Below are 15,843 nucleotides of genomic sequence, written 5' to 3'. Positions count from 1 at the left end.
CACTGAGGTTGGAGGGAGCGGGCTGAGGTAGATAAAGCAACGCAGCGTTGCCAACGGCTTGCCTTGAGGGAGGACTGGCAGCACTATGACGCACTAAAAAATCACGCGAATCGGCCGAAAACTTTTTTTCTGACGAATATTTTTGTGCTTAGGAACGCGATTCGAGCGACTGTGCTTTCTCAGCATGCACACCACCTCACACGAATCGCGTGACTGTGCGCGAAGGAGTTAATATGATTTAATTGCTGCAACACGAGTGTGTTAGCATAACACGCACAGAGCTCCGAGAAGTGGGCGAAATCCGCAGAGTTCACCTCTAGCACGATCACCCCTGGTCCAACACGGTCATACTGGACATTCCCATGATGATGATAGCCAATGAAAACTTCTGATCAAGTAGCCTTCCCCGCCTGCTATTGTGACGTGATCGTGATGCCGCCCAATTAAAAACGCTTCTGCTGCCACGTGATGTTTTGTTTAAATTTCACCCGCCACAGCACCACTCAGTCGCATAATTCGCATTGGAAGGTGCTTTTTTCTTGCTGCATTTTCTGCTCTTGTTATTGCATTTTACCCTGCTCACAATGCCTAGGAAGCCTTCTGAGAACCCCAAGAAGCGTCGGCACCTCCCTCAGGCCACCAAGCTAGAAAGCATCGAGAGGAAGAAGAAAGGGGAGAGGAAAGTTGACATTGCCAAGGCCTACGACATGAATGAAGCCAACGTGAGGACCATTATAAAAAACCAAGACAAGATCCTGGCAGCAGTGAAGGCTTACATAGTGCTAGGACAGGCAGAAGCAGGACCTTCCATGGCTGTGGACGAAGATAGTGATTCTGAGTGTGATTTTGAAGGATTTATGAGGGAGGTTGAGGAAGAGCAGCAGCCATTACCCGCTAGTGACGCCAGCAGCCATCCTCCGGGGACCCAGTAGGACTACCTACAGCCTTGGATACCACCTTCCATTCCCAGCAAGCCCACCAACACTATCCTAAAAGGTTAGTTATCATTCATAGCACAGTACCATTTATTATAATTACAATAGTACCAATATATGTATAGGTATATGGTAGGTGTTTAGGTTGACTTTTCCTAGGGTTGTTGACATAATTCATTTTTCCCCATAAGCTCTATTGTTTGTCCAACACGTTTTTGGTCCAACACAGGACCCACGCACGACAGTATTACTATGTTGGACCCGAGGGTACTGTATACACACACACACACACACACACACACACACACATAGAATTGCTATGGGAGACTTGTCTGCCTTTGCTTTGTGTTTCCTCCTTTACCAAGTGAATTTTTTGGGCAAGAAGTAACTGGCAATTCCTCTGGTGTTGGCGGGAGGTGGTGGAACACTCAGCACATCAGTGCTTGCCCAGAAGCAAAAATGGAAGTATATATTCCCGTCGCTTTCAGCATGCACCTCCCCCTTTTTCGTATGCATTACTGTTTGCCCTGTTATTTTCCTAGAGTCGAGTAGTCATGCCTGGAAAGTACTACTCAGGGAATGAAATGGTCTGTATCATTGCATGGAGGCAGGATAATGTCCCTATCAACACAATTTGTGAACGTACTGGACACGCAAAATCGACTGTCATGAAGATTCGTGCTGCAGTGCACGTCCTGCCATTTAATGTCATGCCAGAGCACAAGCATGGCAGTGGAAAGAAGAGGACAACTTCCAAAGGTTCAGATACACTTCTGAAGAGAGAAGTAATTAAGAATCTTCGACTGACAGCAGCAGACTTGGAGAGAATGCATCCCCAGCTGTTACAAGACGTCTCAGTTCTAACTATCCAACAGCACTTGCAGATGTAGTTGGGTTTACCAAGCCGCACCGCAGCCAAGAAACCACTTCTCACTGACCGCATGAAGAAGCAGCACATTCAGTTTGCCAAGAAGTATGCACACTGGACATTGGATGAGTGGAGAAAAGTTATGTTTTCCGATGAAAGTACATTTCAGGTGTTCCAGGTGCGTTCTGCCAAGGTTCGTCGCCCTGCCTCCTGTAGTCAATATAACCCTGCTTACACAGTGCCAACTGTTAAGTAATGGTATAGGGGTGTTTCTCAGGTGAAATGGGAAGGGGAGGCCTCTACTTTCTTCCTAAGAACTTGATGATGAATGGTGGCTGGTACATTCAGGTTCTAAAAGATCATTTGTTATTAATGGGTGCGACTTTTTCATGCACGATTCAGCTCCATGTCACAAGTCAAGAAAGATGACAAAATGGCTTCAGGATAATCGGATTGAGGTCCTCGACTAGCCTGGCAATTGTCTGGATCTAAATCCGATAGAAAACTGCTGGGCAAAGATGAAGAAAATCATGGCAGAGAAGAAGACACCCAATCTGGACAACCTCAAGACAACTGACAAATGTTTGGTGCAAAGAAATGTCCTTAGATTACTTTAGAGATCTAAATGATTCCATGCCAAAGCACATCCAACTGGTCCTGAAAAACAAAGGGACATGATTTCATATTAATGAATGCCATTTCATGAACAGACATTGATATACTATGATTTCTGTGTTTTTTAATACCTTGTGGTGGGAGGTCCTAAGTCAATTTGCTGTAGCTGTGTGTATATATATATATATATATATATATCTATATATATCCATGCATCCATCATCCAATCCTACGTTGCCCCGTGAGGAGCGTAGGAGTCCAGGGCTAGGCAAGTTGGTCCTGACATTTAAGATGAGAGTGACCAAGCTCACTCATCCCTGAGTGGCATTACGTGAGCAATACGACCCAATCACTCATTGGATATAACCCTGCACTGGCTCAGTCCAACTGGAGCACATTAATTACTCACTAAAACACCAGGTGCCATAATTTGATTATATGGTTATCACCCAGCAAAGTAAATGGTTTCCTGGTGTACAGGAAACCATTTGGCTTGTCACTCAGTGTAGAGTCGCCCATAAGCAGGAGGGAGAGGAAAGAATGAAGGAATGAAAGACGGAAGAGGGAGTGTAAAATAACCCGTAGTCAGAAGGAAGAGAAAAGGATGAAGGAAGGAGAGACAGAAGAGGAAGGAAGGAAGAGAGGAAAAGACAGACACCCAAAGCAGCACTACATTAAACGAGTGAAAGGTGAGCGTCCCCACGTACCACACATACCATATTTTCAGGCATATAAGGTGCACGAGCATATAATGCGCACCCCAATTTTGGCAGGCCTAATCTGAGAACAATAAAAAAGTGCAGCTAACACCAGACCCCCAAGCTGAATGTCTCACGTTTTTGGCACTTGGTCCAATTACATATCACTACTTAACCATTCATATGCTGGTTATAAAATTTTCATGTACAGGAATCATGAAAATTTAGTCTGACACCCTTTGGTAAGCTATCATGGTAGGCTAAGTTACAGGACTTATCTTAACACTACCAAATATCACCGCTGACCTCCACCATCACCAGTATTAGCCATCGTTAATAACTCTAACCACTATCAACCAACAACACTAAAATTATCAATCATCACCATTAATATTATCAATCTCCACTGCTGACACTACCAACCACCACCCCATGATCACGTGTAAACAAACATGGCAGCGCAATTTGTAGCGTCATCAGAACTTACTGTGATGAAAAAATACTGCTGAATATTTAGTTTAAGCCATCATGGTGACTGAAATATGTTTTTTTAAATATCTGTATTTTTTATTGTTATTTTTCCTTAAACTTGTGAGAATTACGATACATCTTTTATTATAATGAATGCCAGTAAACAAAATCAACACAGAACAATAAAGATCATATTTATAGTACGAATAGATAATTCATTTTTATTTTATTTTATTTTTTGACTATAACAGATACCCAAAGCATTCTTCTATTGCGATAAACTTACCGGTATTTTTTTATTTTGGGAATACTGATCGCTGTCATCTGATGTAAACAAACAACAGTGCATAGCTGCTGTGGACACAGGTTTGCTTATTATGTACTGAATGACTATATTTGTACCGTAATTTATTACCATAATTACACGTGTATAACTATATTTGTAATTTATAATACTTAGTTGCTAATCATCCTAAAAAAATTTGGGAAATACTTTTGTAAGGAAGGTGTTTGGAATTCATTTACGGTACCGGTAGGCCTACCGCAGCAGTAAAACTACCACTTGCCAGTAGCCCAAACCTACCCAAAGCCTGACCTTAAGCATATAAGGCACAGGGTGATTTTCTGGGACATTTTTTGGAAAAAAGCAAGCCTTTTATGCCCAAAAATACGATATATATATATATATATATATACTGGGTAATAAGGCGGTTTGTGGAGTGAGGAGGAGATTCAGGGGTGTGCAAGGGACAGCATGGTGGAATGATGTGGTGAAACAAGCTGTGGAGCAAAAGAAGAAGGCATATAGTGAATGGCTAGCAAATAGAGGTAGGGGAGAAGATGAGAGAGAGAAGAGAGAGGTATATATGAACAGGAGAAGGTAGATGAAGAGATTGGTGAAGGAGAGGAAGAAAAAAGTGGATGAAGAGTTTGGCAGGAATCTGAGTGTGAAATGGAGGGAGAGAAAGAAATTGTTTTGGAAGGAGGTAAAGAAAGTAAGGAAGTGTGAAAGGGGAAATAGTAGGGGAGTGAAAGATAGGAATAATAGATTGTTGGTGGAGAAGAGGGAGAAATTGAGGAGATGGAAGGAGCACTTTGAGGATTTGTTGAATGCAGAGAGTGAGAGCAGTGCGAGTATAAGTGGTTGGGGAATGGGTGAGAGAAGGGAGGAAGAGATCAGTAGGATGGAAGTAGTGGAAGCAATGAAGAAGATCAAGATGGGAAAGGCCCCAGAAATTGATGAAGTGTGTGGTGAAATGCTGAAGTATGGGGGTAAGATTTTAGTGGAGTGGATATGGAAGTTGTGTAGATTGGCTTGGGAAGAGGGAAGGGTTCCAGAGGACTGGAAATCAGGTATAATTGTTCCTTTATAAAAAGGAAAAGGGGAGAGAGAAGTAAGTGGTAACCATAGGGGTATTTGCCTTCTTAGTGTGATTGGAAAACTGTATGGTAGAAAACTCACTGATAGGGTTAGGCATATAACGGAGGAGCTAGTTGGAGAAGAACAAGGGGGATTTAGGAAGGGAATAGGGTGTGTAGATCAGATATTTGTTCTAAGATGTTTAGTGGAGAAGTATTTAGATAAGGGAAAGTGTTTGCTGCCTTCAAGGACTTGGAGAAAGCTTATGACAGAATAGATAGGCAAGGTATGTGGAAGGTATTGAGAATATATGGAGTGGAGTGGAAATTCTTGAATATTGTGAAGAGTATGTATGAAGGAGCTAGGGCTACGGTGCAAGTGGATGGTGAGCTGAGTGAGTTCTTTGATCTCAATGTGGGACTGAAACAGGGTTGTGTGATGTCTCCATGTCTGTTTAATATATACATGGATGGGGTTGTAAAGGAGGTGCAAGGTAGGGCAGTGGATGTGGGGATGGCTCTAATGATTGAGGGTGAGATGTGGAAGATTCTGGTGTTGCTGTTTGCTGATGATACTGTATTGTTGAGTGAAGATAAATGGGAGTTGCAAGGTTTGGTGAATGAATTTGGGACAGTGTGTAGGAAGAGGAATCTGAAAGTTAATGTAAACAAGAGTAAAGTTATGGTGTTTGAGAAGAATGAAGTCACAGAATGCACAGTGAAGTTGAATGGTGAGGATATGGAGAATGTGAGTGCATTCAAGTACTTGGGTAGTGTGATGAGTTAGGATGGAAGTTTTGGGGTTGAAGTGCTTGAAAGGGTACAACAGGGCAGGAAGGTTGTTGGTTCACTGAAAGCAGTGATGAGAAATAGGAAGGTGAGTATGGAAATTAAGAAGTCACTGCATGATAGTATTGTGATCCCTACCCTGACGTATGGAAGCAAGGCATGGACCTTGCTAGAGGGAAACAAGTCAAGAGTGAGAGCAGTGGAAATGAGTTACTTGAGAGGAGCATGTGGAGTGACATGGAGGGACAGGTTGACGAATGAAGAAGTGAAAGAACATTGTGGGGTGGATGTGGATGTGGTTGAGAAGATTAAGAGAAACAAACTGAGGTGGTTTGGACATGTGGAGAGAATGGAGAATGAAAGACTGACTAAGAGGGTGTATGTAGGTGAGGTGGAGGGAGGGAGAGGGAGGGGAAGCCCAAGGATGAGGTGGAGGGATAGAGTTGAGAGGTATATGAGGGAGGGGGGAGTGAGTTGGGGGGAGGGTAGTCAAATGGTGGGTGACACAGCGACTTGGAGGCGTTTTGTCTGCGGCCACCCTGTGCGGGATTAGGGCGTCGGGCTATAGCTAGATAAAATTAAGGTGCTCCAGTCGGATTGAGCCTGTGCAGGTTTTTATCCAAGGGATAGTTGGGGTTTATTGCCCACATAATGCCACTCGGGTATGAGTGAGGCTGGTCTCTCTTATCTTAAATGTCAGGGCCAACTTGCCTAGCCCCAGGTTCCTACATTCCTGGGGCAACAGAGGATTGGATAATGGATGGATATGTGTATATATATATATATATATATATATTTATACATATATATATATATATATATATATATATATATATATATATATATATACATATATATATATATATATATATATATATATATATATATATATATATATATGTGTGTAATGGTAGGTGGGGGTGCTGACTATCCACTCATTCGTTGTACAGCTGCTTTGGATGCCTGCCCATTCCTCTCTCCTTTCCTTCCACTTCAGTCTTTCCTTCATTCATTCATCTTCCTTCTTCCTACAGGTGCCTTTGCACTCGCTCCTCTGTCTTTCTTTTCTTCATTCTTTCCTCTTCCTTTTGCCTGTGGATGACTGTACACTGAGTGACAAGCCAAATGGCTTCTTGTATACCAGGAAACCATTTACTATGCTGGGTGGTAATCACATAGCCAGATTGTGGCATCTGGTAGTTTAGTGGGTTATTAAGGCACCCCAATCGGATTGAGCCTGTGTACATTTATATCCAAGGGATGGTTGAGGTTTATTGCTCACATAATGCCACTCAGGGATGAGTGAGGCAGGTCACTCCCATCTCAAATGTCAGGACCAATTTGCCTAGCCCCGGGCTCTTACACTCCTCACAGGGCAACATAGGATTGGATAGATAGATATATATATATATATATATATATATATATATATATATACAGTGCTCGTCAGAAGTATCGAGCTCCTATGTCAGGGCACGCAATACTTTTGGCGAAAAACGAATGACCCTTTTTTGGTACTAAAAATTGAGCTGGATGTTTGGGCCACTAACATGACGTCACAGCAGCTTGAGGTCTTACTGCGCACTGGTTGGCCGCCACCTCAGTTGCCTACAGGCTGCGTGAGAGAGAGGAACTCTGCTGCTCCTCCCTCTCTTCTTGCACCATTTTTAACCTAGTGCCCCGCAGTGTTTTAGCTTTCGCCACTTTGTTATGGCCCTTACCCGTGAACTTTCGAGTGAAATCATATCACAGATCATTGCTCTAAAGGAAGCAGGCCACCCCATGAAGGAAATTAGTAATTTGGTTGGTGTGGCTCGATCGACAGTGCGGAGGTGGTGTGCCCGTTTTTGAGTGGAAAATAGTGGTGACGTTCCTACAAAGAATCCGCAGTCTAGTAGGCCCAGGAAAACTTCCCCAAGGTCTATTAATGTGTTAAAATGTGCAGTGGAGTCTAATCCTTGTGTGAGTGCAAGGAAAATTAAGGAGAGCAACGCGGTAGTGTTTGGTGAGGTTTCAGTGCGCACTGTGTCTCGAAGAGTCCATGAACTTGGTTACACAAGTCACAGGCCTGTGAGAAAGCCTCTTCTTACACGTTACCAGCAACTTCTTAGGCTTGCCTTTGCTAACAAGTACCTTAACTGGGGAGAGGAGCAGTGGCTGTCAGTGTTGTGGTCTGATGAGGCAACGTTTAGTGTTACATAATCGAGGAGTGCGCGTGTACCGGCGCAAAGGTAGTGACGCGCTTGACCCCCGTTATGTGGAGAGCACTGTTAAACACTCTGATTCATTATGGTATGGGGTTGTTTCTCTGGGAAGGGTTTGGGGAAGCTTGTTGTGCTTCCCAAGAACTGTAGAGTGAATCAGGACATTTACCTGTAGCTTCTTTGTGATCAATTACCTGAGTCCTTTGAGCTCACAGGTGCACGAGTGCTTCAGCAGGACAGTGCACCTGCTCATAAAGCCAAATCGGTCACCAGTTGGCTTCGTGACTGCGAGGTCTCCTTCATGAAAGAGTGGACCTCTTGTACCTCATAAATAAGAATCTCCAAGGGAAGGACGTGAGCTCTGCCTAAGCTTGAAGCAGCCATTCGTGAGTCCTGGGCAAAAATACCACCCCAGCACCTGAGGAACCTCGCTTTTTCACTTCCACGACGTCTCAGGTCCGTGAAGAAGCGCAAAGGATACCCTACCAAGCATTAAAGGTAATTATAATGCATTATTTACATGTTTTTTCAATGTTGGAAAGTTGGTTTCGTAGGAGGGACGCAGGGCGCTCAATACTTCTGATGCACACTGTATATATATATATATATATATATATATATATATATATATATATACAGTATCTATCTATTTATCTATCTGTCTGTCTGTCTGTCTGTCTATCTATCTATCTATATATATGTATGTATGTATACAGTAAACCCTCTATGTATCGAACTAATTGGGGGGAGGGGTGGGTCGCTACATCCAAACGTTTGCTGTATAAGAGGGGTCGGTATTTCCGAGGGATTACTGAACTCATTTCACTATACAGTAAAAGCTTGATACAACGAACGCGGGATAAAACAGAAGCTTGAGAAAACGGAACTACTTTTTTCCATAAGGGACTCACAACATACCTGAAGTTTTCCGTTCTGTCGCAAAACATCGGGTTTCCGTAACGGAAACGAGCCGGTTTGTCCGTGGCTGTGGAAAAATCGCGAAGCACAAGTCATATCCCTCCCATTTGGAGGTGAGTTTTTTACTGTTTTATTTATTATTATTACTGTATTATTATTATTGTGGTGGTGACTGCTCTGTATGTATCATTATGACTAGCATAGGCAGCATGTCTGTGTGTAGCAAAAGAAGCTATTTAGTAGCAGCTATGTATAGGCTTCAGGTCACGAGATAGGGAAGAAATATCGGAAAAATTGCAAATTTCCGGAAAATTCCGTTCCATCCATGGTTTTGGAACAGAAGCTTGAAAAAGCGGAATATTTGATCAAACGGAATAGGAGTTGGCTGAATTATTCCATTATGTCATGTTTTTACTGTATAAGGGAAGTTGTTCGGTCATATGTGCTCAGACATAACCTAAAGTAAGTCTGTGAAGTTTTATATGGAAATTTCAATGGTTTATGGAGTTGTACATGTAAATATAATACTGTATGAAGTTGTACATATAAATACAATACTTATGAAATGAATACAATATAATGTAGTACTGTTACAGTACACTTGCAGTGCCAGGAAGGGCTGCTGTTGTCACCGTGGGCTGATTCCCGAACTTCCTCCTCATTTAGAGACCTTTGTTCACAAAATCTGGGGGAAGTTCGCTCATGATTTGGCCATTCGTTATATCCGAAATTTGCAATACCGGGGTTCTTTATATCAAGGGTTTACTTATACAGTAAGAGCTCGATTAATCGGCATCAGATACATTGGCACATCCATATAATCAGAATGCAAATTTGATCCGGCATGGGGTCGAAAATATTCCGGATACCGGACATCGCCGATGATCCCCCTATAATTCTTGATTAGTTCTGTACAGTACAGGATAAAGTAGTGTATGCAGCTAAGTTTTCAAAATTATTTTGGCTTGTAACATAGGCTAAATTTTTCTTTAAATAAACTTTGATAATGTTTGCTGGTTTGTGTTCAGTCCAGTACAATTTCTCTTTGCTATCTTTGTTGTGTATTGTAGTGTACCTGTACTGTATCTAACACTGAATGATGTACTTTATGAAATAAAGTTCCAAGTTTGGTCCTGTTTCATTTGTTTGACCTCCCAGAAAATTTCTAAGAGTAATATTCGGTTATCCAGAAAATTCCGTATCCAGAATGGAAGAATCCTCATGCATTCCGGTTAATCGAGCTTTTACTGCATATACAGTATATATATATATATATATATATATATATATTTACATATATATATACACACACACACACACACACACACCGCTCGCTGGCTCAGTGGTAGCGTTCTCGCTTGCCATCTGGCAGACGGGAGTTCGCGCCTCGCTCAGGTTGCGAAAAGTTTCACTGACGAAGTGGGCGGTTACTGTCCCCCTTGAGCAAGGGGATGGGTGTGTGCGTGTGTGAAGGTCACAGCCTTGCCCTTAGATCGGACTATATGAGCTCTCAGCTCCCTTCCGGGAGGGTAAAAGCTGATGATCACGACCATCAAGTGATCCTGACCGACCCGGTGAATTACACAGTACCCTCAAGAACAAAATTATGCATTGCCCCCAAGGACAGAATATCTTGCTCTTCTTTACACTTGCCTCATGTAACATGAGATTACCAGATGCTGTTTTGCACTTGGGACCAGGTTATTTCAACTTTGATGGGGCCTAGGAACAGTCTTTATGCAGGTGTATTTATAAAAGAGAATCTCTGTCTGTCTGTCTGTCCTCCATCCTCTCCACATGCCCAAACCATGTCAATTTACTCCTCATCATCATAACACCAATACACTCCAGTTCCATCCTTCCTCACTACTTTTCAGTCATAAACCTATCCTCCAGGCTGCACATTCAAGGACACACTACACATCCATCTAATCATTGTCATTTCTGTACATCTGATCTGTTAATATCCTCTTCCTTCAGCGGCCAGGTCTCCCTATCACATAACATTATATTCCTAACGTATCCACATACAAAGATCCCTTAGCATGGAGGGAGAGCCCTGTCAGTGTCAGAAGAGGCAACAGCTCCCTGAACTTCCTCCAACCACTCCTTACCCTAGCCACAGAGCTAGCTTCAGCCACACCTCCATCACATAACATGTCTCCCAAATAACAAAACTCCTCCACACACTCGAGAGACTCAGCTGCCAGATCAGTCCTTTCACACCATACAATCTCTACATGCTCCCCCTGATGCACCGCGCATATGAAATCATCAATATCTTGTAGTCTGCTTCTAATACCAGTACATCTTTTATGCACCCACTTATCACAAGTACTGCGTAAGTTGGAGTTACTTCCCACACCCTTGCATCTAACCGCACATGACCACTCTCCCTCTGCATTGATAGTACCGCCACCTGTTCTACCTGTTCTAGATATCATCACATTTGTTTTATCCACATTTTCTCTCAAAGAAGCATATTGCAAAATTTGACCTTTTTAATGTACCCAACATGTGTATATGTAGCACATCTGCAAAGGGAATATACATGCAGTTAAAGACGATATCACAAAGGCTTGAGTGATGTGTAAATTATTTGTTTGGCTCATTTCACTGGGGATACTGTTTTATGGTTTTATTTTGGAAATGTCATTTGCCACAGAAGGTGAGCATTGTAATTCACTGCACATTTTTCTCTTAGTCGCTTCAGTAAGGGGGTCTCTTTACAGTGTTGTTTAATTGTCAGGTGGTTGCAAGAATATTCAAAAAGACAACATAGAGTCGAAGGTTCAATTGGAGATTGCTTCTCACCCCTTCACTTCAGCATAAATTATGGTAATTGCAAGAAAAATGAAAAAGGCATCATTAGTTTCTAGTACCTTCACGACAAGGAGTCTCTCCTAAACTTCATAAAGCTAACTGGTAGCAGCAAGAATGAAAATGGAATTATTGTACTGAAAGCCATTGTGGCCATTATCCCCTTTGTTGAAGTGACAGGAACAGCCATGAGCTTGTATGAGTTACTACAGTTTTCAAAGCAATGTATTTGATCTTTATAGCAGCAGATTCAGGTGTTTGTAATTTTTTATTTAGTTTTTCCTTTTCCAGCAAATTAGATTATGATAAGTGTTGTCTTTCCAGCTAGGTATGGATAAAGGTGAGTTGGATGCCCAACGGCTGCAGTGGGAAAACAAGCTGCGACAAGCCATACAACCACCCCACCATTGGATCTTCTCACAGATATCTCGATTATCGGGTGGGGTCAAATTTCTTGTTGATATGCGACAGGACTTGCTGGTAAGAGACAAGATCGGACTTTTATTGTATTGCAGGTAAATGGCATATGACTGTAGTTCCATTATAAGAGAAGAGTAAAGTAATTTTTTGAGTTTGATAAGAAAAAAAAAAAAAATGGAGGAGAAAGTACAGTATGTTCAGTCATCATCATGAATTAAGTATGTATTCCAAAATACAATATACTGTATATGCCGGTGTATGAGTCAGTCCTTAAAAGTCTGAGGTGTAATTCAGGTTTAGGTCTATATTCACCAGAGAAGTCAACCCCCAAAATATGGCAGCACCAATTGGATCTGACTGTCAAGAATTTGTATGTGTTAATCAGCAGACAACTGATGTCAATAGAACCAAAACAGCAAAAGTTTACAAGCACCAGACACATTGTACTAACTAGGTCCATTATAAGGTTAAGGTGCAAGAATTGGTTCTTCCAATTACTATGTTAGAATTTTCATTGCATGACTGTTAAAGATGTGGTGTGCAACTGATCACAACAGCAAAACTGTTCTAAACACATATTATCTCTGTCCTGTATTAACTAGGTCCAGTATAAGGTTAAGATGCTAGAACTGGTTCTTCCAGTAACTATGTTAGAATTTTCATTACATGACTGTTACAGATGTAGTGTGCAGCCGATCACCATAGCAAAACTGTTCGAAACGCATGGTATCTCTGTCCATGGAAAGCCTATGTTAATAGCTTGTCAGATTCACCATCTCGAATAGCTGTTACCCAGTTGGTGTTTGTTTGCATTTGTGGAAGGGTACATTGCATAGGATACTCCTCACATTTTAGGTATAAACACTAGTAATTACTGGTAATGATGACTTGTTTTTATTAAAACTGTCTTGGCTACAAAAATTAACCAGGTAAGAAGTAGTACTGTATACACTCAGCCCCCTGCTATCGCACCTAATTGTTCACAGCAAACACACGTGATAGCTGAATATGCGATAGCTGAACTGAACAATCAATGGGAAAATTTCTAATTGGTTTTTTGGTGGCCCATTTTTCTAACTTTTAACCACTTTATGCCTGCGATTTCCTGCCAATCTCTCCTCCAACATGAAATAAAGCATTATTATATTAATAATAACAGTATAATGAATAAATGAACAACATAAAAGTCCATCAAACTTTTATAAGGATTAAGGCTTGGGTGGTTTGATGGGTTCCGAGGCTTGGGAGTGGCTTAATTGCCGCCAGATCCCTTTAGCTGTCTCCATGATTTCTTAGTGTCCACAGCTAAAGGGGGTATTACACGGTACATCATATCAGGAATGGCCGAGGAAGATTTAAGTGGAACAAAACTTGCACACTATCACACACATTCCTCATACTGTTGCCAGAGCCCCGTCTCAGTTGTAAACACGTGATTACTTTATCAACATCACAGTTTTCTTGGCATAGGAAATATTAACTCTTTATAAGGGTTTCAAAACGATTGATATTTATTCTAAAATACAGTATTATTAAGTATTCAGTGTTAGGCTAAATTTCAATGCTGTAGTACGATATATTATTTCGAGTCGAATGGGTTTTGTTCACACTGTTTTGCCCGTCGTATCCTCGGCAGGAATCCGTTCAGATGCATTCCAAATGCCCATGGTATCATCGGCAATTTTACCACATTACCTTTCTGATTAACCATTGTATCCTCGGCAAACCTCTTATGAAGTGCCGTGTGAATAAGTTTCGCTTAGCCTGTCTTCATACTTGATGCGTGATAGCGGTCTTGGGGTGCGTGATAGCATGTATGGTTGTGCATTTGATGTGTGCATGATAGCAGATAAACGTGATAGCTGAACGCGCGATAGCAGGGGGTTGAGTGTATGAAATGTGGATCTGTCATAATTTTGCGGTACAAAACTAGCTTGATAGAATTAGTAGGCCACCGTATGGCTGTAGGCCTGGTGGTAGTGTCACTTCCCTCCTTCAGTATATGCCACTGCCTTATTTTTGTCTCTGCCATTTATCAACAACCATATGCTTCATGTATTAGTCAACACCTAGTTTTTGAGAGAGACTATTTTTTTTTTTTATGCTTAAAATGTTGACTTATATGCTGGCATATATGGTAACTTTTTCCATGCAGTTGGTACTGATACTTTAAATTGGAGTAAACTGTTGCACCATCATTATGTTACATAGCAGTGGGAGTCTAATAGATTTTTTTTTTTAATTCATTGTGGACTTACAGCAAATGAGAATATGAGAAAAAGGCAACTTATATATATATATATATATATATATATACAGTATATATATATACTGTATGTAGACATATACAGTAAATCCTCGTTTTTCGTGCCGCGGATGTTCTGCCAAAACTGCACGAAATGCGAAATGTTGAAATGTGAAGTTAAGAATCAATGAGAAAAATAGAGGAGCATTCTGGTGGAACATGCACCTACCCTATCATAAAGTACCATAACACCAAATGGGCCCTACCCAAAATTTAATGAAGAGTGTTTACTAGTGTTAAAACAGCAGAACACAATAAACATGAGTCGTGGCCATAAATAATCACCTATCATCCTGTACCCAGTGCCTCAGACTGGCTCCTTTATGCACGGCAAGTCACATTGGAGTAAGAGGGGCTGAGAGGGAGGGGCCAGAGAGAGAAGGGCAGGTGGGTGGGGGAATGAGCGATGGTGCTGAAGTGGGGTGAGGGAGGGGAGGGACGGTAGGTAGTGGAGGGAGAATGAAGTTCGAGTTGTGGCCACATAATTTGTCAGTTTTCTTTCATTCAGGGCATTATATAAAGGAGTTACTATTGCGTAGAGAAAGCTGCATTACACATTGTATAGCGGCGTCAGATAACAAGCTTTAGATAGGTGGTGATATCAAGGGCTGGCTCGTGAGAGAAATATACTGACGTGGCATCAAACATTTGTGCGGAGCCAGATATCTGTGTTTATCCGTGTATTTTGACATCAGACGCAGAATGGAATCTGGATGGCTTTAACTTCCGTAATGTTTGTGTAAGAAACGTCCTCTACCCTTACATATAATTAATTTTTGGAACTAAATATTATATGCAACCTTTGACGTGGCTGTGCCCAGAGTAAATATGATCACCCTTGCGGTATACACTCCATCTATACAGTCACCATCATGTAAATTCAATAATTATTTAATGATATCTCTATATGAAAAGGCTATTTAAAATAAATGTGCATAAAAGGTAAATAAATTTGATGTCTGTGCTCATGGGTGGATATAGTAACGGTATCTCTTATTACCTGTTAGAGGGAAAATGAAACAAAATCCTATCCAAACTTCCAAAATATATATGTCAATGATTTTTTTTTTTTTTTTTTTTTTTTTTTTTTTTGTCCGACTCTGGGCATAGGCTTCACAGCCTGCTATCAAGGCCCAGCAGTCCTCCTACATACCATACACCTCTACATGTCACCACTTCGGCGCTAACACCCACCGTCCATATTGAATACATGCTAGGGCTGTCTCATACAGGACTGGTGTATTGATATTAGCGGGGGTATTTTTACGACATGTCGGCAGGTCTCCTGGTAGATCAGTAAAGCCTGATTTAATGAAATTCAAATCCTTAAACTGTTCCCTGCCCCAGCCGGGATTCGAACCTGGGTCCGTAAGGACTGCAGGCCACCTCTCTACCGATTGAGCCACCGCCTACTGACATTGGTCAAGCCAAAGCAACCAGG

The 15,843-nt window shown here is 41.6% G+C and overlaps 1 protein-coding gene across 1 annotated transcript in view; it reads left to right on the top strand.

The window, feature by feature from the left end:
* Positions 1-15,843, top strand: part of LOC145392702 (malonyl-CoA decarboxylase, mitochondrial-like) — a 203,782-nt gene that overhangs the window by 74,581 nt on the left and 113,358 nt on the right. The window contains exon 4 of the mRNA XM_080267005.1: positions 12,002-12,157. Coding sequence (XP_080123131.1) covers positions 12,002-12,157 — 156 coding nt within the window. The remainder of the gene's footprint in view (positions 1-12,001; positions 12,158-15,843) is intronic.

This window comes from Coenobita brevimanus, chromosome 23 (assembly GCF_032717465.1).
Source record: "Coenobita brevimanus isolate Jiangsu-jjx chromosome 23, ASM3271746v2, whole genome shotgun sequence".
Lineage (NCBI taxonomy): Eukaryota > Metazoa > Arthropoda > Malacostraca > Decapoda > Coenobitidae > Coenobita > Coenobita brevimanus.
This window is presented reverse-complemented; position numbering and strand designations above follow the sequence as displayed.